We start from the raw sequence: 24,464 nt of genomic DNA on the forward strand, positions 1-24,464 counted from the left end.
AAGATTTTCTTGCTTTACTAGACAGTTCAGCCTGTGGCTGAGAGAAATACAGGGGAAAAAAAGAAGAAGGAAATATTGTCCCAAAATGCACACAGGAAACGTTGAGAAAATCATTTATTTATTGGAATACCTGATATTCTATGTGGATGATGCTCTAATGTAAAGTAGTATCGCAGTGACTGACTGAGAAGAAAAGTTGTACTTACCGGTCCCCTAAAGTTCATCAGTTCTTCATAACCTCTCTAAAAAATACTTACAGAGAAGAAAATAGCAATTATACTGTCCATCATTAATGAATCAGGCGTTCCACAGCTGTGTGCAGCTGCACTCGAAGCCTGAATGGAAGGGATGGCAGTAGGCAGGTTTGATTGGTTTTTACGTGAAAAGGGTCACTTCGACAACTCTCAGTGTGCTCCATGCTGTCTTGTAATATAAGAGAAGTAAATGAAATGCTCTCAGATACCCACTTAAAGGAGCTTCTGTAAAGAGTCCATTGACGAATGCTTCTAGAGAGCCAGGAAAGATCGGGGACATCACAAAAGCGCAGAGACCTTGTCATCAATGTCTGAAATTACTCAAGTACAGCCTCTCTTTTTTTTTTTTTTTCTTTTTCCTCTTTGAAAAACAAAGATGCTCCTTGACCCCGGGTCGGCCAGCGTGAAAGGGTTCCTGGTCATTGAGTGAGGCTTATGTAGACTATGGGTACATTGGAGGCAGATGAGCAAGGCCTGAAACGTCTTCGACGAATGGACAAGAGGTTTTTACGCAGAAGCTCCCAAGCGCGTAACGGCAGTTCCCGACGCGCAGTCATGCGAACCTTTTCAACAGTAGTTCTCAACACCAATAAGAAACGAGTGTTTTCATTATCGCCTCCCGATCACAGAGGCCTCAGTCTGCAGACCTGGGCGTGTTAGTACTTACGCTTTCAGCTAAAAGCACAATTTAGCACGTCCTCCGGACAGGGTGTCGTGAAGACACTGTTAATAGTACCTCAAACGGCAAAAAGCCAGCCAGTAAACAAAACTTTTTAGTGACTTGTTGTAAAATGCCCGTAATCAGATGTAGACGAGGAGAACTTGGTGTTTTGATAGATACTGTACGAAGGCATTCAAGTCAAGTGCACCTGTTTGTACTATAAGGCGGCAGGTAGTGTGTGACTGTCGTTACTGTTTTACGCCTGTGTGTTTGTTTACATTGCTCTCTTTTAGCTCTGCTGAGGGTCGGTCCAGCTGCAACAACAACAAAAAAACAAATAACCTCCTTTGATTCTTTTTTTTTTTTTTTTCCTTTAATTATGTGTTCTGATTACAATGAAATAAATACCAAAAAAAAGAACAAACAAACAAACAAACAAACAAAAACAGACAGACCTGGTGTTTCTCTCTCTCTCTCTCATTTAAAGAAATACAGTGTTTAACATTTTCATCCAGGATTTTTTTTTTCTTCTCACATTTAAGGTCACTCCAGACATTTCCCCTTTAAACACACATCATACCACCTTTTTATCCCTCTTCCCAAATACTGACTGGGTACACAGGAACATTTGTTGTTAATCTGTGGACGGTAAAAGAACACTACCCAGTCGGATACCAAACCATCTCTCAGAAAAGCAATGCTGCCAACAGAAAAGCTAAAGATTTTCTGTAAGCGTGTTTTTCACCGGGTCATACGCACTTTGAATCTAAATGCTGATATCCATTCACTTACTTAGGACAAGTAAAACCATTGTTATGTTCAAAGAAGCTGTGAGCAAAACAGTTATTAAAAAAAACAGGTTTATTGTTCCATCACAGTGATTAAAATTTAAAAAGGAAAAAAAAATCTGGTTTAAAAATGAAGCATTTTAACTTAGACAGTGGTTTTTAAACGTTAGTAGTGGTATTAGTTTTACAAAAAGTGAGAGAGCACATGGGAATTATAAGCTAACGTCAGCAAATTCATAAGCCATTTGATGAATTTCTATATGTTCTTTAAGACTGAGGTCACTTCTCAAAGTAAGGCAGGTAAAAAAACTTGAATCCTCTTCGTCCCTGAACAGCACAGCTTATATAAATCACGTGATACACTGTAGAAAAAAAAAAAAAAGAGAGAGAGAAAGGTACATATTACAAAAGAATGCACGTATTAAAATTCAGATTAGCTTCCTTTCAACAGAAAATATCCACCATGTACACTAGGACTACAAAAAAAAAAAAAAAAAGAGGAAAAAAAGACCAATTTAAATTTGGCCAAATGAACTCCCAGTTAAGGGAACCGTCATTTACATTAAACCGACTTACTCTGGCCGTCTTGTTCTCTTTTAAAGGGGAGACTGCATTTTTGATATACGTGCTTATAGCATGGGCACCTCAGACTAGTTTTCAATCAAACATTTGGATTTTCAGTGTTTGGGGTATTTTTCATTCAAAATTCCAAGTTCCATTTTGACTTGAAACACACTTTTTAAAACTAAAGTGTGATACAATTTATAACAGTTAACAGCAACAGCTGTGTCGACAGTGAATTTTGAAATAACCGATGTCTTTGCCCTCAAATTGATAAGAAATCATGTGAAATCATTTTAACTCAGTCTGTGAAAGTCATGTACTGTTATTACAGGTTGTTAAAGTGGAAACAGAAACAAAACACCGGGTAAACATCTGTGCACTGAAATAACTTGGAGAAAAATCACACTGACAGTTTATAGCCATGTTTCTTAATTTAAAAAATTGCATTCCTGTGGCTGTAGGTGATGAATACATTTATTTCCATTGGTATTTCATATCATATTGTTTACATAAACCTGCCACATACTAACAGCTGTGCCAGTGTTCATCTCCATAGCCCAGCTCACATAGATCTGGGCTTACTGTTTTGGGAGGGGGGTGTAATTACTTATTTAATTATGCGCATTTAATTAATTACTTCTCCCCGCCCGGTGTTCACAGTAAAACCTTACATTTCACTTCTTCTTCCAGAGACTGATAAACAAAAAAAGCAAAGAGATGAAGAGACACAGAGTCTGACACTGAGTTAACCAAGTCTAAATCCACCTATGACAGCCATAGTCTAGTCTTAGTCTAGTCTGTTTACCTTACCTAGTTTGTCTAGACCCTGTTTTTAGGTAACCATAACAGCAACCCACAAAAGGAAGCCGAGACGTCAGCAAAACGTAAAAAGTCATTTTCCTTTTCTTTTTTTTTTTGTTTTTTTTGGCTGGGGGAGGGGGATGGGTTTAGCATTAATGTGTCAACTCCTACTTCTAAAGAAACTGCCTGACCAATGCCAGATAACAGATTAAAAGGGAGAGACTAAGAGAGAATAGTAGTAGGGGGGTACAACACACACACACACAAAATATTGGTGGAGCACTTTTTTTTTTTTGCTATCACTGAGTATACAGGATACACTGTTCTTTGAACAGGACTGCTTTCGATTACTTTGGGACAAAATTTCGATCCCCAAAACCGAGTGAATCTGCAGATTCTGGGCTTTGCGGCGAACTTTGAATGAACTTGCTATGTTTACGGGTTGCTTTGTTGTGATTGTTTGAAGTTGGGTATACATGTTTCTTCTGATGTTGAGGTTGTGCCAGCGGTAACAGATTTTAGAACACTTGCAGCTCAATATTTTTAAATCCTGTATGTAGTCTACCAGCGTGAACATTGATTCAAATGTTCTGCAGAAACTACTGTTTCAAGAAAACTTTAAAATGGAGTTGACAGGCGTAGGCAATTCACAGGAAGGGAGGAAGGAAGGAGTAAGTGAGCGAGTGAGTGAGTGAGTGAGTTCACATTTAAAGTGGTAAATTATGGGCATGCTATTTTTGGTCAACGACCTGCTTTCCTAATGTTTGACATGATTTTGGTGAGTGTTTGAGGCTTTTTTGTTGGATGCATCATAGGTTTCGAGATGAAATTCTAACGTTACCGCTGAACGCATCTGTGCTAACATGCTGCGTCGTTTCAATTTCCAAAGAGTTCACCATCTTTAATAAAGGGCAGAGGGAGAAAAAAAAATCCACAGTGCAGGTACACTTACCGCCTGGAATGAAGAGCAGAAATCCAGGGACGAAGAATATGGCACTTGAGACGCCTGTAGAAAATTTCCACATTTAAAAAAAAAACAAAGCTTCCGGCATCTTCCGTATATCCACCCATCCCCACTGTCTTGTGTATCATATAGTTCATCATTCTGTCATTACAGTTATCGCTGTCATTTTAGAAAGGTATCACTTTCCCCATTGTCCTGCTCTAGCCCTTACCTGCATTTGGATTTAGCTGTATGGCTATACCTGTGAAGATCAGGGCTGAGAGAGAGAGAGAGAGAGAGAGAGAGAGAGAGGGACGGGGAGAAAGGGAGAATTTGGTTAATACATAACATTAGCATTGGCTATTCAATCACAACTGTTGTCTGTGGCGTCTCGGGACAAGCTATTGTTCCAGTTTGTCCAACATGTATGACGTTGCCAACAACAACAGTACATCTTTCACAATCAAATGCTTAGGGTGAGGGAGTACCACTTATATTTTCATTTCTTGTGAAACACTTTCGAGGAGGGGATGCTATAAAGCAGGGTTTGTCAGCTTGCCAAGTCGCGAAACAGGATTAGTCATGAAACGGCCAAGTGACGAGTCAGAAGTCAAGTCAGCCTACAGCTGAAGAACATTCCAGTTGGACAGTCTTAACTTTTGGCTCATGAATTAGCTATGTGAGAATTACTGTACAATGATTTTATCCCTCTTTGGGTCAGCAGTTAAAGAATTGCAAAGTATTGTGCCATTTAACAACTTCATTCACAAAGAATACCTGAATGTACTCTAACGTTTCAAAACCATTTCAGTTGCAGTTTAAAATAACATAGAGTTTAATTATCTTACCAACTCCAATAATGAGGAGGAGGAATGAGGCAACAACCACTTTTCTGTTTTTCTTCAGAAGCGGATGAGAGAGCCACCTGCCAACCCAGAGAGGGGAGAGAACAGAAGGGGCGTACGTGAGTGTGCGAGTGTCTCGGTGACAGCACCTCGACACAACTCGCTGACACCAGCAGTAAGCACAAGTGCACGTCGACGTGTGTCTCCCACCGCTTTTAATCAGTATTAAACAGTAAGTAAATAAGTGTGTATGAATGTATGTATGTATGTATGTGTGTGTGTGTGTGTGTGTGTGTGTGTGTGTGTGTGTGTGTGTGTGTGTGTGTTTACCCGCAGCAACGGGCTGACAGCTGGGTGACGGAGCTGAGGGTACTAAAAGACCACTGCGAGCTACAGTAAGACAGAGTAGCAGGATCACTGGAACAGACAGAGAAGAGATTAAAATAACATCAGAGATGGGCTCATAAGTGTGCTTAACGCTAAAAGCAACAAAGAGGCTTTACTACGATCCTTAGAGGCTTTGGATTATGGTAAAGTAATATAGGCTCACGCATTATAATTTGTCATGCAACTAACTTTTAGTGCAACGATGGGTACACTTAGGAATAATGTTAAGCAAAACTGACGGACAGCGAAGGATGAAGACAATAAACCGATCAAACCAAAGCAACGATTTTCCCGTGTAGGAACTGTAGCGTTCGCTTGTGTTTCAGCGCAGTTGGAAGGTGGAACACATTTTCTCAAGAAAAAATCCAAAACGCTTACCTGATTTTGAAAAAGTTATTAAATGTCGAATTGCCAGTACTGCCCAGGCCTTCTTCATTTTCCAGATTCTGCGGATGTGTACATAAGAGTCAATACATTTATAATGAAGCATAATTTTGGACAAAAAGATTGATTCATGGATGAGTATTGATTGTCTGTTGGCTGTCTTAAAATTCAAAATGGGAAAAGAAATCAAGTAAATAAAACAAAGGAAACTGTTCAAAGGCTCTATCTGGCACAGCATACTGACAACTCTTAAAAACAATACCATACAGGTTGTTTTTTTTTAATCCAAAAAATATTTTGGTGTATTTACACATGACTGAGAGAGAGGGGGTTTTTCACCTGATACTTCAGGTTACTGAGCTCCGGAGTGCCAGTGGTAGAGGCAGGATGACTCTGTGGTTTGGAAAATGACAAAGGACCAAATGTCATTTCCCCTTCCTTTTCTCTCTCTTTCCATCCTTCCGATTCACCTCCTGATTCTACCTCTTCCTCATCTCCAAGCACAAACGCGTCATCGATGGTAAATTGCGTTGCCATCGCCTTAACCCCCTCACACCCTGAGGATATTCTGTTCGCCACGCACTGCGTATAGAATAGAGGAGTGTTTTAGATAAATGATGCATGTTTAATCCAGCGATGATCTGTGATTACAGCGTGATTATACCGGTTTCAGATCTGTTGCCGGATAATATACATTGACATACGTTTATAAAAAAAAAAAGTTTATTGGTCAGATGTACGAAGGACACTAACAGTTCGCTCTCACTGTCACGTAAATTCAGCTATGAACTTTGTACCAGCAATTAAAATGTGTCACTAAAACTGAACAGCCGCAGTATATTGTGGTGGGGGATGGTGTGGCTAAAGGTAGCCTTGATTCTGAATAAAGCAGTAGATTTAATTACAAAATTCCTCTGACTGTTTTTTTTTTCCGACAAGAGAGCACACCAAATGTTGGGAAAATAAAACAGGCCAAAAGTTTCCTCTGAAGAACACCACTTGTGAACTACAGGGATACTTTCGGTTACTTAATAGCGAGCTAAAAATACAGATGTGCGACAAAGGACTACGTTTACACATCATTAACACATCTAGCAAATTCTAATCTTTTTCAGACAAAAAAAGATCCAATTCCACGTAACATGTACCGAACCTATGTAATATCAGGTGATACCGATGAAGAACGGATGAATTTATGCATGTAAAAGCGCTGACCGAACAAAGCTAAACTAAATAAACTCAGTCGCATTGTTTACATGCTACGGCATTTGACGCCATGAAAAATACTTTTTAACTAAATGTAACACAGAGGTATTATTAAATGTAAATGACTTACTTCCAATTTCTTTCAGCTTGATGTAAAACTTTTCGTGCATTTTCTCACATAATTAACGTACAACGGATGAGTCCTTGGACCTGCATTCCGAGAGCGCAAAGTTTTCCCAAGTTTCTAGACTGCAAAATCAGCCCGTGAACTAAGAAACATTAACTATTGTAAAACATGGCCGCTGACAGGAAAACATCTTTTAAAATAAAAGTCTAGAATAAAAATATAAGTACCAGTAGCCTTCAAAGAGACTGGGTCCTGGCCCTGAGAGTGAAAGAGAGAGAGAGAGAACACTTAAACTATCCAAAGAAATTCAAAGCAGCTTAGATTGAGCCACATATGAACCGTGATAAAATAAATACAGCACGGTAGGATACTGAGTGGTGAAACCAACAGAGAACAGAAATACTGAAAAAAAAAAATTCCAAACACCTAGAAATAGTTAACCTCTCTTGGCTACTTTATTTGTGCAATCTTCCGAATGAAAAAATATGTTCTCTTTATACTGCATTAGCATTTAGAATTACAGATTGAGTAAATGTACTGGCTTTTATTTTGTACACAATGTCATCCATAAAAGCACATGTACATCCTGTTTTTCCTGTTGCTTACTGTAGCGCTATGCATTACGAACAGATCTAGTAGGAAGAAGTCCTAATGTTACTTCGACTAAGGAAATCTTCTTTATTAAAAAAAGAAAGAAAGAAACACACACACACACAAACCTATTTAGCTATCTATCTCGCTATTTATCTATTTATCTAGATAAATCTAAATCTAGATAGATAGATAGATAGATAGATAGATAGGTAAGTCTGGATAGACAGATAGACAGATACCAAGAGGCACCAGATTCATTTACAAATGGCTTATTTAATACTATTGCCTTCTTACTTTTACTTGTATTCAGAACAGTGCAATATTGAATAAAATCATTTATGAAATGAAAGAAATTTGGTTTGGAGTCTTGTTTTGGAGTTTAATGCAAGTGAAACTTTCATATTAATATTAGCCTCTGTATGAAATAAATTTTGTCTCAATCGATTTCAATACCATTAAATGATATCATATCAGCTCCACAAAGCTGTGTGAGTATATTTAGTTTAGTCTTGTAAAAAAAAAAAATTCAAAGGAGTCAAAAATGTCTCACTGTATATACAATAGCAAAATAAATGGAGAACTGTTTGCTTTTCACAGCTATAGAATTCACAGAAATATTCATTATACAACTTGTTTTACGAGATGTAAATAACCTTCTTTGCTTAATTAGTACTACAGTATTTATCAGATGTTTTCCAAGTGACTAGCCTCATCTGGCAGAAATGTAGCTGATTTGAAATGCTTATGAAAAAAAATATTTAATTGAAGTAAATATAGTAGGTAAATCTTCTAAGACAGCAGTTTTCACAGGGCCCTGACTCAAAGGTAGAGCTTGATAAAACTCAACTTGAAAATTCGTTTGGGATCAACTTTTTTTTGTGTTTCTCAGAGGAAAATTCAGTTAACACCATCCTGTTTCTCAACACCATCACTGGAGGTGGACATCTAAAATTACAGAAATTAAGTTCAGGATAATAACCAAAAATCTTTCATTACTTTGCAAAACCTATATTCATTTTTCTTTTCAAAATAAATTGTATTAACCAATTTTAGGAGAAACATAAGCTCAATCATGCTCAGATCGGACCCCAAGGGTCCAAATTCCGGCTGCTTCTCTTGTCTAAAAACAAAATTTTGATTGCCTGAACAGTCAACATATCTATTTTCTAAATATGAAAAAAGAATCAGCATCTCATTAGAAGGTGAAAACTAAAAGAAGAAGGACTGGATTTGGGCACCTCTGCATTATGAACAGTTTGGCTGTTTCAATCAATAAATAGTAATAGACTATCATAGGACAATGATAGTCCGGGAGGTCATTTGATAACCAACTGTCAAAAAATGGAAAAATCTGCCATACATTACAACGAGTATACGGGGGATGAGTCAAACGGTATAGTGCTTTAACTATCGCTGAATGTGTGCGCTCACCGCTCACCTCTCCTAGTGTGTGTGCGTGCGTGTGTGTGTTCACTGCCTCGCATGGCTTACATATCAGACATGTCCACACTCTCTGCGTCAGGAAAAGCGACCCAAAAAGGAGCCCAGTGGTCGGGGGAAGGCCATCCCACGCAACTGGGCACTGTCAGTCAGTTGAGGGTAAGAACCCTGCTCTCTAGGTGTCGGGTTTGAAGTCCACGTTGAGCGACGTTGCTTTTTCTTTTCACTAAAGCGCCAACAAATTACGCAGGGCATGCGTGCGTGCTGACCAGGACCCTGTGCTCGGGGACCCTCGCAGCCAACGTCAAGGATTGTTCCGGTGCGCTTGCAACGTTTTAGAAAGAGCTTTTTGGGCAAACATGGCGTCCATCATGAAGTGCACATGACGGAGAACTAACCACTCTCACCGGAAACGAACTTTCGAGGCGGTCTGGTCTTCCCCGGGACTGATCGTCGTCAGCTTGTGACCCAATGGTGCGGAGGTTGCTGCGCCAAAACCTGGAGCCTGGTGTCTGTCAGGTCTTGAGGTGAGTGGTTTTTGCTGTCTTGTTTTTCGCTGTGGTAGAGCGGCTGTGGGCGTTGGCAAAGCGTGAAAAAAGGTGTCAACGTCAATGGCCTTCTGGGCCCCCTCATCCAACACCTGCCCCTTGGGCTGTTTGTCTGGCCGTTGTGACTTTCATGGTGTTCCAGGCTCCCTTTGTGCTACCTTGTTTTCAGGTTACTTTCTCTACTTGCCCTTCCCACCGCATGGGTAATGCAAGCGCTAGCTAAACAGCTAGCTTGGCTAATGTTTTGTCAAGCTGTAGCGTTCAAGGCGAACTGGCAAACTTTCCTGGAGGGGCTCTGCCAACGTAAGCTACTGGCCCGCCGTATCAGCGCGAAGGGCTGGGTGAGAAGGCGGCGAGGGGAGGGAAGGGAAACCCCCGCCGCAAGGGGAATTAGCTCAAATGGTAGAGCGCTCGCTTAGCATGCGAGAGGTAGCGGGATCGATGCCCGCATTCTCCAAGGGTGTCCCCTTTTTTTGAAGCTGGAGTAGCGGCCTGGCCCACCCACGGCGAAGGCCGCGTCTGTCCGACACGGCAAAAGGCTGCCGAAGGTCCCACCGAGATTTGAACTCGGATCGCTGGATTCAGAGTCCAGAGTGCTAACCATTACACCATGGAACCGCCAAATGCCGCGCAAAAGCCATTGCAGCTGGCGGAACCCAGGCATTCGTGACTGTTCAAAGCGTGAGGATGCGTGGCCCTCGCTGATCTAACCATTGGGACAGTCTCCGGAGCCAAGTTTTTTCACTTTGGCTCTGCCGAAGACGCGTACGCCAGAGGGTCAGGGACCCTGGTTCATACCTACAGACACAGAGCCCCTACGGACACAGGGCACCAAGACCCACGGCACCTACACACACCCACAGTACCGACAGACACCCACAGCATACATGACAAATGCCTAGTAGTGGGATCACCCACGGGCAATGTATTTTGTCCAACAGCAATATAAAGACCATTACTACCGCCAGCAGTATGCTGAGGCCCACTCAGACATATTGGAAGTGGGGTATATTTGACATGGGGCTTCCAAATGTTTGTTTTGGGCATGCGAGACTACAGTATTTTTTTTTTTTTTTTTGGACAGTTTTGGTCAGTTCTGGAACAGCTATGGGTGTTGGTGGGTGTTGGTAAAGTGTCAAACCCAGTGAAAAAAGGGTGTTAACGTCAATGGCCTCATCCAACACTTGCCCCCCGGGCTGTTTGTTGGGCCGTTATGAGTTTCATGCCGTTCCAAGCTCCCTTGGATATGTTGGACATGAGAGAGTGCATGGATTTAAAGACTTTGTGTCTACCCTGCAGCGTGCAAAGAGTTTAGTTTGAACTGCAAAGACATTACCATCCCACAAGCAATATGCTGGACGCAACAGAAACTGTCAAAAAAGGGCAAAATCTGCCATGCACTTTGACCAGTATACGGAGGATGAGTCAAACGGTAGAGCGCTCTAACTGTTGGAACCCTTGCGCTGCCACGGGCTGCACTAAAGGGGACAGGCAGCTGGGCTCCCTCTCGGATTGCTTTTCCTGATCCAGGCTCCCTCTTGGATTGCTTTTCCTGCTTGACCCGGCGGTTCCATTTTTCAACACTTTTTGTCAGTGTCCTTGGCAGTGTCCACTCCTTTGGCACGCGTTTGGGGAGCCGTGCCTGTGTCCTCGTTAGTATAGTGGTGAGTATCCCCGCCTGTCACGCGGGAGACCGGGGTTCGATTCCCCGACGGGGAGCAGCTGCGGCTTTTGGCCCCTCGTTCGTTATGAGCCGCCGTGGGCCTAAAGGTTGGAGAAGCGGGTTTGGCACCGGAAGGTAGCCGGTTCGAAAACGCGGGCGGGGAGAGTGAATGTGTGCGCTCACCGCTCACCTCTCCTAGTGTGTGTGCGTGCATGTGTGTGTTCACTGCCTCGCATGGCTCAAATGTCAGGCATGTCCACTCTCTCTGCGTCAGGAAAAGCGACCCACGCAACTGGGCTCTGTCAGTCGGTAGAGGCTAAGACTCCTGCTCTCTGGGTGTCGGGTTTGAAGTCCACCTGGAACGACGTTGCTTTTTCTTTTCGCTAAAGCGCCGACAAAGTACGCAGGGCACGCGTGCGTGCTGACCAGGACCCTGTGCCCGGGGACCCTCGCGGCCAACGTCAAGGAACCAAGCAGCAACGTCCCTGGTGGTCTAGTGGCTAGGATTCGGCGCTCTCACCGCCGCGGCCCGGGTTCGATTCCCGGTCAGGGAAGACTCTTTTGACGCCTTCCGTTGCCCACGGAGCGTACGCACCCATGTCACGTGAGGCAGACGTTCGCGTCTTTCCTCCGTGTCGGCGCGCTTCAGCCGAGAAATCGAGAGCCGCGTGGAAGGGCTAGTGCTGACAGCAGGTTGACTCCGACGCCAGCGTGGGTGAGGTTACGAGTCATTTTAACACACTAATGCTGACGTGCAGGTGCAAAAACGTGGGCCCGCAAAGCTCAAGGCCAGACAAGCCCGTCTGCCGGGAGCGCTCTGGCAATCAGCAGCTTGGGACGGCCGACACGCTGCTGCTTAGACGTGAGGCTGCTGCGCGTAGCTTGCGTGACAGCTGGATCGGAGGAAAAGCCTGTCCTTCGAGCCGGACTTGAACCAGCGACCTAAGGATAGCCAGAATTGCACCTACAGTCCTCCGCTCTACCATCTGAGCTATCGAAGGGCGTGGGCCGGGGAGAGACTTACACCAGCTCGGCAGCTCTAAATTGCTCTGGTGCGCTTGCAACGTTTTAGAAAGAGCTTTTTGGGCAAACATGGCGTCCATCATGAAGTGCACATGACGGAGAACTAACCACTCTCACCGGAAACGAACTTTCGAGGCGGTCTGGTCTTCCCCGGGACTGATCGTCGTCAGCTTGTGACCCAATGGTGCGGAGGTTGCTGCGCCAAAACCTGGAGCCTGGTGTCTGTCAGGTCTTGAGGTGAGTGGTTTTTGCTGTCTTGTTTTTCGCTGTGGTAGAGCGGCTGTGGGCGTTGGCAAAGCGTGAAAAAAGGTGTCAACGTCAATGGCCTTCTGGGCCCCCTCATCCAACACCTGCCCCTTGGGCTGTTTGTCTGGCCGTTGTGACTTTCATGGTGTTCCAGGCTCCCTTTGTGCTACCTTGTTTTCAGGTTACTTTCTCTACTTGCCCTTCCCACCGCATGGGTAATGCAAGCGCTAGCTAAACAGCTAGCTTGGCTAATGTTTTGTCAAGCTGTAGCGTTCAAGGCGAACTGGCAAACTTTCCTGGAGGGGCTCTGCCAACGTAAGCTACTGGCCCGCCGTATCAGCGCGAAGGGCTGGGTGAGAAGGCGGCGAGGGGAGGAACACTTTTTGTCAGTGTCCTTGGCAGTGTCCACTCCTTTGGCACGCGTTTGGGGAGCCGTGCCTGTGTCCTCGTTAGTATAGTGGTGAGTATCCCCGCCTGTCACGCGGGAGACCGAGGTTCGATTCCCCGACGGGGAGCAGCTGCGGCTTTTGGCCCCTCGTTCGTTATGAGCCGCCGTGGGCCTAAAGGTTGGAGAAGCGGGTTTGGCACCGGAAGGTAGCCGGTTCGAAAACGCGGGCGGGGAGAGTGAATGTGTGCGCTCACCGCTCACCTCTCCTAGTGTGTGTGCGTGCATGTGTATGTTCACTGCCTCGCATGGCTCAAATGTCAGGCATGTCCACTCTCTCTGCGTCAGGAAAAGCGACCCACGCAACTGGGCTCTGTCAGTCGGTAGAGGCTAAGACTCCTGCTCTCTGGGTGTCGGGTTTGAAGTCCACCTGGAACGACGTTGCTTTTTCTTTTCGCTAAAGCGCCGACAAAGTACGCAGGGCACGCGTGCGTGCTGACCAGGACCCTGTGCCCGGGGACCCTCGCGGCCAACGTCAAGGAACCAAGCAGCAACGTCCCTGGTGGTCTAGTGGCTAGGATTCGGCGCTCTCACCGCCGCGGCCCGGGTTCGATTCCCGGTCAGGGAAGACTCTTTTGACGCCTTCCGTTGCCCACGGAGCGTACGCACCCATGTCACGTGAGGCAGACGTTCGCGTCTTTCCTCCGTGTCGGCGCGCTTCAGCCGAGAAATCGAGAGCCGCGTGGAAGGGCTAGTGCTGACAGCAGGTTGACTCCGACGCCAGCGTGGGTGAGGTTACGAGTCATTTTAACACACTAATGCTGACGTGCAGGTGCAAAAACGTGGGCCCGCAAAGCTCAAGGCCAGACAAGCCGGTCTGCCGGGAGCGCTCTGGCAATCAGCAGCTTGGGACGGCCGACACGCTGCTGCTTAGACGTGAGGCTGCTGCGCGTAGCTTGCGTGACAGCTGGATCGGAGGAAAAGTCTGTCCTTCGAGCCGGACTTGAACCAGCGACCTAAGGATAGCCAAAATTGCACCTACAGTCCTCCGCTCTACCATCTGAGCTATCGAAGGGCGTGGGCCGGGGAGAGACTTACACCAGCTCGGCAGCTCTAAATTGCTCTGGTGCGCTTGCAACGTTTTAGAAGGAGCTTTTTGGGCAAACATGGCGTCCATCATGAAGTGCACATGACGGAGAACTAACCACTCTCACCGGAAACGAACTTTCGAGGCGGTCTGGTCTTCCCCGGGACTGATCGTCGTCAGCTTGTGACCCAATGGTGCGGAGGTTGCTGCGCCAAAACCTGGAGCCTGGTGTCTGTCAGGTCTTGAGGTGAGTGGTTTTTGCTGTCTTGTTTTTCGCTGTGGTAGAGCGGCTGTGGGCGTTGGCAAAGCGTGAAAAAAGGTGTCAACGTCAATGGCCTTCTGGGCCCCCTCATCCAACACCTGCCCCTTGGGCTGTTTGTCTGGCCGTTGTGACTTTCATGGTGTTCCAGGCTCCCTTTGTGCTACCTTGTTTTCAGGTTACTTTCTCTACTTGCCCTTCCCACCGCATGGGTAATGCAAGCGCTAGCTAAACAGCTAGCTTGGCTAATGTTTTGTCAAGCTGTAGCGTTCAAGGCGAACTGGCAAACTTTCCTGGAGGGGCTCTGCCAACGTAAGCTACTGGCCCGCCGTATCAGCGCGAAGGGCTGGGTGAGAAGGCGGCGAGGGGAGGAACACTTTTTGTCAGTGTCCTTGGCAGTGTCCACTCCTTTGGCACGCGTTTGGGGAGCCGTGCCTGTGTCCTCGTTAGTATAGTGGTGAGTATCCCCGCCTGTCACGCGGGAGACCGAGGTTCGATTCCCCGACGGGGAGCAGCTGCGGCTTTTGGCCCCTCGTTCGTTATGAGCCGCCGTGGGCCTAAAGGTTGGAGAAGCGGGTTTGGCACCGGAAGGTAGCCGGTTCGAAAACGCGGGCGGGGAGAGTGAATGTGTGCGCTCACCGCTCACCTCTCCTAGTGTGTGTGCGTGCATGTGTATGTTCACTGCCTCGCATGGCTCAAATGTCAGGCATGTCCACTCTCTCTGCGTCAGGAAAAGCGACCCACGCAACTGGGCTCTGTCAGTCGGTAGAGGCTAAGACTCCTGCTCTCTGGGTGTCGGGTTTGAAGTCCACCTGGAACGACGTTGCTTTTTCTTTTCGCTAAAGCGCCGACAAAGTACGCAGGGCACGCGTGCGTGCTGACCAGGACCCTGTGCCCGGGGACCCTCGCGGCCAACGTCAAGGAACCAAGCAGCAACGTCCCTGGTGGTCTAGTGGCTAGGATTCGGCGCTCTCACCGCCGCGGCCCGGGTTCGATTCCCGGTCAGGGAAGACTCTTTTGACGCCTTCCGTTGCCCACGGAGCGTACGCACCCATGTCACGTGAGGCAGACGTTCGCGTCTTTCCTCCGTGTCGGCGCGCTTCAGCCGAGAAATCGAGAGCCGCGTGGAAGGGCTAGTGCTGACAGCAGGTTGACTCCGACGCCAGCGTGGGTGAGGTTACGAGTCATTTTAACACACTAATGCTGACGTGCAGGTGCAAAAACGTGGGCCCGCAAAGCTCAAGGCCAGACAAGCCCGTCTGCCGGGAGCGCTCTGGCAATCAGCAGCTTGGGACGGCCGACACGCTGCTGCTTAGACGTGAGGCTGCTGCGCGTAGCTTGCGTGACAGCTGGATCGGAGGAAAAGTCTGTCCTTCGAGCCGGACTTGAACCAGCGACCTAAGGATAGCCAGAATTGCACCTACAGTCCTCCGCTCTACCATCTGAGCTATCGAAGGGCGTGGGCCAGGGAGAGACTTACACCAGCTCGGCAGCTCTAAATTGCTCTGGTGCGCTTGCAACGTTTTAGAAAGAGCTTTTTGGGCAAACATGGCGTCCATCATGAAGTGCACATGACGGAGAACTAACCACTCTCACCGGAAACGAACTTTCGAGGCGGTCTGGTCTTCCCCGGGACTGATCGTCGTCAGCTTGTGACCCAATGGTGCGGAGGTTGCTGCGCCAAAACCTGGAGCCTGGTGTCTGTCAGGTCTTGAGGTGAGTGGTTTTTGCTGTCTTGTTTTTCGCTGTGGTAGAGCGGCTGTGGGCGTTGGCAAAGCGTGAAAAAAGGTGTCAACGTCAATGGCCTTCTGGGCCCCCTCATCCAACACCTGCCCCTTGGGCTGTTTGTCTGGCCGTTGTGACTTTCATGGTGTTCCAGGCTCCCTTTGTGCTACCTTGTTTTCAGGTTACTTTCTCTACTTGCCCTTCCCACCGCATGGGTAATGCAAGCGCTAGCTAAACAGCTAGCTTGGCTAATGTTTTGTCAAGCTGTAGCGTTCAAGGCGAACTGGCAAACTTTCCTGGAGGGGCTCTGCCAACGTAAGCTACTGGCCCGCCGTATCAGCGCGAAGGGCTGGGTGAGAAGGCGGCGAGGGGAGGAACACTTTTTGTCAGTGTCCTTGGCAGTGTCCACTCCTTTGGCACGCGTTTGGGGAGCCGTGCCTGTGTCCTCGTTAGTATAGTGGTGAGTATCCCCGCCTGTCACGCGGGAGACCGAGGTTCGATTCCCCGACGGGGAGCAGCTGCGGCTTTTGGCCCCTCGTTCGTTATGAGCCGCCGTGGGCCTAAAGGTTGGAGAAGCGGGTTTGGCACCGGAAGGTAGCCGGTTCGAAAACGCGGGCGGGGAGAGTGAATGTGTGCGCTCACCGCTCACCTCTCCTAGTGTGTGTGCGTGCATGTGTATGTTCACTGCCTCGCATGGCTCAAATGTCAGGCATGTCCACTCTCTCTGCGTCAGGAAAAGCGACCCACGCAACTGGGCTCTGTCAGTCGGTAGAGGCTAAGACTCCTGCTCTCTGGGTGTCGGGTTTGAAGTCCACCTGGAACGACGTTGCTTTTTCTTTTCGCTAAAGCGCCGACAAAGTACGCAGGGCACGCGTGCGTGCTGACCAGGACCCTGTGCCCGGGGACCCTCGCGGCCAACGTCAAGGAACCAAGCAGCAACGTCCCTGGTGGTCTAGTGGCTAGGATTCGGCGCTCTCACCGCCGCGGCCCGGGTTCGATTCCCGGTCAGGGAAGACTCTTTTGACGCCTTCCGTTGCCCACGGAGCGTACGCACCCATGTCACGTGAGGCAGACGTTCGCGTCTTTCCTCCGTGTCGGCGCGCTTCAGCCGAGAAATCGAGAGCCGCGTGGAAGGGCTAGTGCTGACAGCAGGTTGACTCCGACGCCAGCGTGGGTGAGGTTACGAGTCATTTTAACACACTAATGCTGACGTGCAGGTGCAAAAACGTGGGCCCGCAAAGCTCAAGGCCAGACAAGCCCGTCTGCCGGGAGCGCTCTGGCAATCAGCACGTGCAAGCAGCAGCTTGGGACGGCCGACACGCTGCTGCTTAGACGTGAGGCTGCTGCGCGTAGCTTGCGTGACAGCTGGATCGGAGGAAAAGTCTGTCCTTCGAGCCGGACTTGAACCAGCGACCTAAGGATAGCCAGAATTGCACCTACAGTCCTCCGCTCTACCATCTGAGCTATCGAAGGGCGTGGGCCGGGGAGAGACTTACACCAGCTCGGCAGCTCTAAATTGCTCTGGTGCGCTTGCAACGTTTTAGAAGGAGCTTTTTGGGCAAACATGGCGTCCATCATGAAGTGCACATGACGGAGAACTAACCACTCTCACCGGAAACGAACTTTCGAGGCGGTCTGGTCTTCCCCGGGACTGATCGTCGTCAGCTTGTGACCCAATGGTGCGGAGGTTGCTGCGCCAAAACCTGGAGCCTGGTGTCTGTCAGGTCTTGAGGTGAGTGGTTTTTGCTGTCTTGTTTTTCGCTGTGGTAGAGCGGCTGTGGGCGTTGGCAAAGCGTGAAAAAAGGTGTCAACGTCAATGGCCTTCTGGGCCCCCTCATCCAACACCTGCCCCTTGGGCTGTTTGTCTGGCCGTTGTGACTTTCATGGTGTTCCAGGCTCCCTTTGTGCTACCTTGTTTTCAGGTTACTTTCTCTACTTGCCCTTCCCACCGCATGGGTAATGCAAGCGCTAGCTAAACAGCTAGCTTGGCTAATGTTTTGTCAAGCTGTAGCGTTCAAGGCGAACTGGCAAACTTTCCTGGAGGGGCTCTGCCAACGTAAGCTACTGGCCCGCCGTATCAGCGCGAAGGGCTGGGTGAGAAGGCGGCGAGGGGAGGGAAGGGAAACCCCCGCCGCAAGGGGAATTAGCTCAAATGGTAGAGCGCTCGCTTAGCATGCGAGAGGTAGCGGGATCGATGCCCGCATTCTCCAAGGGCGTCCCCTTTTTTTGAAGCTGGAGTAGTGGCCTGGCCCACCCACGGCGAAGGCCGCGTCTGTCCGACACGGCAAAAGGCTGCCGAAGGTCCCACCGAGATTTGAACTCGGATCGCTGGATTCAGAGTCCAGAGTGCTAACCATTACACCATGGAACCGCCAAATGCCACGCAAAAGCCATTGCAGCTGGCGGAACCCAGGCATTCGTGACTGTTCAAAGTGTGAGGACGCGTGGCCCTCGCTGATCTAACCATTGGGACAGTCTCCGGAGCCAAGTTTTTTCACTTTGGCTCTGCCGAAGACGCGTACGCCAGAGGGTCAGGGACCCTGGTTCATACCTACAGACACAGAGCCCCTACGGACACAGGGCACCAAGACCCACGGCACCTACACACACCCACAGTACCGACAGACACCCATAGCATACATGACAAATGCCTAGTAGTGGGATCACCCACGGGCAATGTATTTTGTCCAACAGCAATATAAAGACCATTACTACCGCCAGCAGTATGCTGAGGCCCACTCAGACATATTGGAAGTGGGGTATATTTGACATGGGGCTTCCAAATGTTTGTTTTGGGCATGCGAGACTACAGTATTTTTTTTTTTTTTTTTGGACAGTTTTGGTCAGTTCTGGAACAGCTATGGGTGTTGGTAAAGTGTCAAACCCAGTGAAAAAAGGGTGTTAACGTCAATGGCCTCATCCAACACTTGCCCCCCGGGCTGTTTGTTGGGCCGTTATGAGTTTCATGCCGTTCCAAGCTCCCTTGGATATGTTGGACATGAGAGAGTGCATGGATTTAAAGACTTTGTGTCTACCCTGCAGCGTGCAAAGAGTTTAGTTTGAACTGCAAAGACATTACCATCCCACAAGCAATATGCTGGACGCAACAGAAACTGTCAAAAAAGGGCAAAATCTGCCATGCACTTTGACCAGTATACGGAGGATGAGTCAAACGGTAGAGCGCTCTAACTGTTGGAACCCTTGCGCTGCCACGGGCTGCACTAAAGGGGACAGGCAGCTGGGCTCCCTCTTGGATTGCTTTTCCTGATCCAGGCTCCCTCTTGGATTGCTTTTTCTGCTTGACCCGGCGGTTCCATTTTTCAACACTTTTTGTCAGTGTCCTTGGCAGTGTCCACTCCTTTGGCACGCATTTGGGGGGCCATGCCTGTGTCCTCGTTAGTATAGTGGTGAGTTTCCCCTCCTGTCACGCGGGAGACCAGGGTTCGATTCATTTCAGCTGCGGCCTTTGGCCCCTCGTTCGTTATGAGCCGCCCAAATGCCGCGCAAAAGCCATTATAAATGCCTTCAAATTTAATACGTCTGGCTAACTAAGTTACTGGATCACCACCTCCAGTAAAACAGGAAATGATTTGCTACCTCCTTACAGAGTCGAAATGTGAATGTAAACATTCATTGCAACTCTCAAATTCAAACAGTACAGAATGAATGTAATGGTGAATAAATTTTAATTTAGGTGAAACTAACGCACATTCGATACATATACACATACATCTGAACTACACAAAAGAAGATCAACAACTAATGATAGACAATAAGAATCGCTTCACTACCTTTAGTATACATAAATGAACAACTACGCATGTTTGAATTTTTTCTCGCGAAGAGGCACGCTTACGGAAGAGAAATGATGTGAGTAATGTTCTAATGGAGTTACTTACACTGATGGTAGTGAGGGAAAGAGAGGAAAGGGGAAGTAGAGCAGGCCCAGCCACACTAAGATACCTTAGAGTCTTAGGCTGGGTTTAGGAGACCATGAGTGAGATTTTGTGTTGATGCCAAAAGAGTCCTTTACCATCATAGATCTGGATCTTCCAAGGAGGTGGGACTAGGCCTATTCTTCACAGAGATAAGCGGGGTGGAACGGATAGACCACATGACAGTTTATACAACTGCAGCTCAACTGAAGCTAAGCCAGGGCTGGACTGAACTGAACCGTAGGATAGCAGGGTGCCTGGCATTTTGTCTAATTTGGAGACGAGCGATATCAAATATCAGATCTCCGGGCTCTATCTTGATAAGAATAAGAAACTTTATCTTGGTCTTATAACTTCTGTTCCTCAGATGGTGCACTTGAAGAACTCGGGCACGCTGTCTCAGTGGCCATGGTTGTCTACAAGCTCCAGTGTCCAGGGATGAGAAAAGATGGTTGGCCTGTACGGTGATCAGACCTGTGACCTTGGTGTTAGAAGTACCACACAAGAAAGAGAAAAAGTTCACTTTGTTTTCACCATTGCACTCTTCCCTCTAAGCGTATGTCGTGCATTTGACTGGCTGTAATGACCACAACATTATAAGGTGCTAACTTAATCTTCCTTGTAGATGGAAACAATGGGAGTACATGAGACCAAGAGAAGCCTGAGATTTTAACAAACCGAAGCTGCTCTCATTCTTCCCAGCCATGAGCAAACAAATGTTTGCAAATTAAAGTTAGCAGAATAGGTCAAAGGTCATATGTAAAGGGGCTCAACATTATTTGTGTGCTATACCATTTACCCCTGCCCCCGCTTCTATTGTGGCATACACTCATACATATGGGAATAATGCTGCTGCAGAGAAACAGCCTAATAACTGGGGGGCCATGGGTTTTAACCCTAACCTTTGATGGCTCACTGCTGATGTGGCCCAGGGTGTGCTTCTTAAGTCCACGACTTCTCTAGAGCTGTGTGACCTCTTTTACATAACTCAATAATTGCTATGGATAGGAATCTCTGCTAGATGAATAAATGTAATATTCTCTGGTAATGTGCTGCCTTAGTCCACATAACATAATTAAGATCATGTCATAACGTTGCGCTGCATGTACATATCTTACCATGTTCAATTACGTCATCCAATACTTGATGATGTACACAATTTCCAAACTAGAGAGGTGAGGAGTGTGAGAGAAATGTTTGTCAGTTTATTTGCAGCGAGAGAAATTTCTTTTACATAGATACAGTTGATTCCCCACACACACACAAAAAAGAAAAATCTCCCACCAACATAATCAAAGTAAGAAAAATGTAAAAAGCATCTGGTTTTTATTTGTTGAACATATACATTCCCTACAAAATGAAAGACAACGGAAGTCCTTGGGAGGCTGTATTTTGTGTTTGTCATCTCACGTCTTCATCAAATTAAGAGAAAAATTGCACAAGCTCTAACATCAACGTTTGAAGAAGACCGGAAAAACAAAAGGGTGATGATGAAACACGTGTATTTGCGCAGATTAAAACACCGATGATTTGGATAACTTGTGTAAGAGTTACATCTCTTACATACAAATAGAAGAAAACACGTTAGTTACTTTATGTTTTTAAGACTTCATTTCACAAAAAAACGCACAAGAACACAACTCATGATATTTGATAAATCATTTGATAATAAAATTGGGTAAAATGTTATGCACCTCAAGTTAAAATAGAATTTTGATATTGGAGACAGATGGAAGAGGTTCTGCAATTTTCATCTTTGAAGAAAACTTTTTTCATATGGTGGACTGGAAGGTTTATCTATCCGACCCTGTATAAGCAACCATATAGTTAGAAAACATTATAACAATTAGTTTATTTAAAAAAAAAATCTTTGTCATCTAAATCTATTATTTTATTATTTTAATCTTAACATACACACGATGTGAACATTATAGTGAAATTCATCCTGACTGGTTCAAGTAACACCACTGTGCCTAGAAGAATCAGTAGAAGTTAGTGCATAGGACAGGCGTGCAGTCACCTTTAAAAGCTGTAAAGCCATTGTCCAGTGGGTAGAACAAAACATGTATGAATTATCTGTTTGCAGTGGGTTCAACGTGGTAGCATGAATAGAGAAAAACTGACACTAACAGTGCTCACACAGGCAAGTGAAGTCAGTGTTGGGGTGACCCTTTTCTCTTATATTATTATCATTATTATTATTATTATTATTATTATTATTATAATTATTATTTTGAAATGAAGGGTGTATATATTAGTAATGTAGGTATGAGAGGCATAAACTACACATTACTCTAATACAGATGAAATACAAAGTAACAGAAATGATTAACAGAGATATATTTATATTTTAAGGCACAAAGAGTGTAAAAACAAAATTGTGTTATTCTATTGACCACTGATCAGCTCAAGACCATGATAATAGCCATAAGGATAAACAAACACTGTTTCTTTTTGGGGAGTTTTTTGTTTGTTTTTTTGTTTTTTGTTTTTTGTTTTTTGTTTTGTTTTTTTTTTAATTTTGTTTTTGTTGTTGTTGTCGCATTTTCACTAGCACCTGTCAGACGAAGGTTCGCAGCCCAAAGTGCTTTAGGTTAAGAAATATTATCTATGACATAATCATTTACAGATTTTGATGTCATAGAGGATAGGTACAATACACAGAAAAATAGGAGGGAAGGGTAAAAAGAAAAATAAATAAATAAATAAATACGCAAATAAAATAAAATCGTATAGTACATGATGTCCAGGCACAATAAAATCATGGTTTAAAAAACAATATCTCGTCAATATGACCAAAGAAAAAGTAACAAAGCACGACCGTGGGTTAATATAACGAATTCATTGGCTAGACTGTAAAGAATGAAATCGTTTACCAGTAGATTTAAAATGATCATCTCGACAGATTTCACAGGGTAAACAAAGACTACATCAAAGATAAGTGTGTGCAAAGGCCAAATTCTGGCCAATGTGGTCCTGCACCCGTCCAGTGTAGTTTGGTTAGGCAGGGACTGAACCGAAATCTTCAGGGTTCCTCAGATTCACCCAAACAACTCTGTGCAGACTGCTTCACACAATTTTCAGTCCTCATAAGCAACAATACATCCACATCTGAGAATAGACCTATCCTATTCACTCTGTGCTTAAGAATCAGAGAAAGCAGAGACGCAGAGGGGAAAAAAAACCCACTAACTTTTTAAGTATGTGTAACTAGATATTAACGTGCTCTTTCTCAATACAAGGTCCCGTGTTTGACGACGACATCGATATACTATAGAACACATGAAAGCTTGGTGCTAGAAAAGACTCCAAAAGTGCTCAACTTTTGCCCTTTGATGCTGGTACTTAAAAATGACATGATAGAAGACAATGAAGTCTCCATGAATCAATCTCAGAAATCAGAGAGCACCTGACTGATTCACAAAAAGCTGTGGACCTGGTAATATTTCATACACTGGGAGTTGTTTGTCAGTTTTGTTTTTTTTTTAATCGACTCTCTTTCTGACTAGGTTTAGTGCTTGAGTGCAGTAAATCCTTACTAATCCTGCCTGATGGTTCTTTGTTTCAAAGGTTAATGTAGACACCTACTCTCTCGGGGCATTCTGGGATATAAGTTTGGCACAAGGGCAGCATACATTTGTGTTGTAGTACTAGATATTGGACTACAGAGTTTATTTCAACTCCACAACACTACTATTAAACACAACATTTATGTTAAGTGAAATGCTACTTAAATAGTTTCTAAGCATGCATGGTTATTAGCAGTTGCTGTTATAGGACATCAGCAATTTGGGTCCCAGGATCCTGTGCTACAGAAGAGTCTCCTGATTCCAATCACAAAGATTAAAGGATGAGAGAATGAGCACCAAAATTTGATATGTATTGCTCATGTATTTCAGAAAAAAATATTCCCAAGCTCTTTTGACTTGGCAGTTTGGGGGGGGGGGGGGGGAGGGGAGGGATTAGTATAGTTATATACAGGTGAGGGAACTCTCAGATATTGGTAAGAGCCTAAAGAGCAAAGCAATACAGTTGCAGTGTAACTGAAGAAAACATTTCATATGCTGTATGATGACGAGTTCACGCGTCATTATGCTATTTGTGACAACAGATATACACAATATGACTTACGAGACTTACAGAAAGGAAGACTCTGACATACTGACACTATTTCAGAGTTGAACGGTTTCGACTGAAGTGAAAAACATGTACGTTGAAATCTGCAGTTTGACACATTACGGTAAACCGACTGTCTTAGCAAAACAGTGTGAAGTGTTTGCTGTGGTTGTGATTCACTTACATTGAAACTTTGGGAATGAAATATTTTGTCAAGAGCTGAATAAGTAATTGTTGGTTATAACTTCTGCTGTTTTCATTGGATTCACCCTCATGCATGCGCTTTTTTTTGTTTTTGTTTTTTTTTTTAGTCAGATATGTGATTTGTAAAAATCCATGTGTAGATATTTCAGTATTCCATTGACTGTGCTTTACCGAGGAATCTATGGTGCTGGTGTATTTTGCTTCGCTAACCGGCAACATCCATTTTACAACCTGTATTAGGGCATGCCACAGAACTAATTCTTCAAAACAGTCTTACAA

The 24,464-nt window shown here is 45.7% G+C and overlaps 1 protein-coding gene and 16 non-coding genes across 17 annotated transcripts; 10 read left to right on the top strand and 7 right to left on the bottom strand.

Moving 5' to 3' along the window:
* Window positions 1–1,416: 1,416 nt before the first annotated feature.
* On the bottom strand, window positions 1,417–7,066 carry tmem134 (transmembrane protein 134). The gene is made up of 8 exons (XM_030788141.1): window positions 6,964–7,066; window positions 5,967–6,209; window positions 5,622–5,689; window positions 5,187–5,273; window positions 4,860–4,936; window positions 4,244–4,288; window positions 4,021–4,074; window positions 1,417–2,065 (listed from the first exon to the last, which is right to left on the bottom strand). The coding sequence occupies exons 2-8, from the start codon at window positions 6,162–6,164 to the stop codon at window positions 1,983–1,985; spliced, it is 612 nt and encodes a 203-aa protein (XP_030644001.1). The 5' UTR covers window positions 6,165–6,209; window positions 6,964–7,066; the 3' UTR covers window positions 1,417–1,982.
* Window positions 7,067–9,926: 2,860 nt separating this feature from the next.
* trnaa-agc (transfer RNA alanine (anticodon AGC)) lies at window positions 9,927–9,999 on the top strand. Its single transcript has one exon. It is a non-coding gene; the product is annotated as a tRNA-Ala (tRNA).
* Window positions 10,000–10,088: 89 nt separating this feature from the next.
* Window positions 10,089–10,160, bottom strand: trnaq-cug (transfer RNA glutamine (anticodon CUG)). Its single transcript has one exon. It is a non-coding gene; the product is annotated as a tRNA-Gln (tRNA).
* Window positions 10,161–11,189: 1,029 nt separating this feature from the next.
* trnad-guc (transfer RNA aspartic acid (anticodon GUC)) lies at window positions 11,190–11,261 on the top strand. The gene has a single exon. It is a non-coding gene; the product is annotated as a tRNA-Asp (tRNA).
* A 426-nt stretch (window positions 11,262–11,687) lies between these two features.
* trnae-cuc (transfer RNA glutamic acid (anticodon CUC)) lies at window positions 11,688–11,759 on the top strand. The gene has a single exon. It is a non-coding gene; the product is annotated as a tRNA-Glu (tRNA).
* A 360-nt stretch (window positions 11,760–12,119) lies between these two features.
* trnay-gua (transfer RNA tyrosine (anticodon GUA)) lies at window positions 12,120–12,206 on the bottom strand. Its single transcript is given in 2 exon segments — window positions 12,120–12,155; window positions 12,170–12,206. It is a non-coding gene; the product is annotated as a tRNA-Tyr (tRNA).
* Window positions 12,207–12,917: 711 nt separating this feature from the next.
* On the top strand, window positions 12,918–12,989 carry trnad-guc (transfer RNA aspartic acid (anticodon GUC)). Its single transcript has one exon. It is a non-coding gene; the product is annotated as a tRNA-Asp (tRNA).
* A 426-nt stretch (window positions 12,990–13,415) lies between these two features.
* trnae-cuc (transfer RNA glutamic acid (anticodon CUC)) lies at window positions 13,416–13,487 on the top strand. The gene has a single exon. It is a non-coding gene; the product is annotated as a tRNA-Glu (tRNA).
* A 360-nt stretch (window positions 13,488–13,847) lies between these two features.
* trnay-gua (transfer RNA tyrosine (anticodon GUA)) lies at window positions 13,848–13,934 on the bottom strand. Its single transcript is given in 2 exon segments — window positions 13,848–13,883; window positions 13,898–13,934. It is a non-coding gene; the product is annotated as a tRNA-Tyr (tRNA).
* Window positions 13,935–14,645: 711 nt separating this feature from the next.
* On the top strand, window positions 14,646–14,717 carry trnad-guc (transfer RNA aspartic acid (anticodon GUC)). Its single transcript has one exon. It is a non-coding gene; the product is annotated as a tRNA-Asp (tRNA).
* Window positions 14,718–15,143: 426 nt separating this feature from the next.
* trnae-cuc (transfer RNA glutamic acid (anticodon CUC)) lies at window positions 15,144–15,215 on the top strand. The gene has a single exon. It is a non-coding gene; the product is annotated as a tRNA-Glu (tRNA).
* A 360-nt stretch (window positions 15,216–15,575) lies between these two features.
* On the bottom strand, window positions 15,576–15,662 carry trnay-gua (transfer RNA tyrosine (anticodon GUA)). The gene is given in 2 exon segments: window positions 15,576–15,611; window positions 15,626–15,662. It is a non-coding gene; the product is annotated as a tRNA-Tyr (tRNA).
* Window positions 15,663–16,373: 711 nt separating this feature from the next.
* Window positions 16,374–16,445, top strand: trnad-guc (transfer RNA aspartic acid (anticodon GUC)). The gene has a single exon. It is a non-coding gene; the product is annotated as a tRNA-Asp (tRNA).
* A 426-nt stretch (window positions 16,446–16,871) lies between these two features.
* trnae-cuc (transfer RNA glutamic acid (anticodon CUC)) lies at window positions 16,872–16,943 on the top strand. Its single transcript has one exon. It is a non-coding gene; the product is annotated as a tRNA-Glu (tRNA).
* Window positions 16,944–17,316: 373 nt separating this feature from the next.
* On the bottom strand, window positions 17,317–17,403 carry trnay-gua (transfer RNA tyrosine (anticodon GUA)). The gene is given in 2 exon segments: window positions 17,317–17,352; window positions 17,367–17,403. It is a non-coding gene; the product is annotated as a tRNA-Tyr (tRNA).
* Window positions 17,404–18,067: 664 nt separating this feature from the next.
* On the top strand, window positions 18,068–18,140 carry trnaa-agc (transfer RNA alanine (anticodon AGC)). Its single transcript has one exon. It is a non-coding gene; the product is annotated as a tRNA-Ala (tRNA).
* Window positions 18,141–18,229: 89 nt separating this feature from the next.
* Window positions 18,230–18,301, bottom strand: trnaq-cug (transfer RNA glutamine (anticodon CUG)). The gene has a single exon. It is a non-coding gene; the product is annotated as a tRNA-Gln (tRNA).
* Window positions 18,302–24,464: the final 6,163 nt, after the last annotated feature.

The sequence above is a fragment of the Chanos chanos genome, chromosome 11 (genome assembly GCF_902362185.1).
Source record: "Chanos chanos chromosome 11, fChaCha1.1, whole genome shotgun sequence".
Taxonomy (NCBI): Eukaryota; Metazoa; Chordata; class Actinopteri; order Gonorynchiformes; family Chanidae; genus Chanos; species Chanos chanos.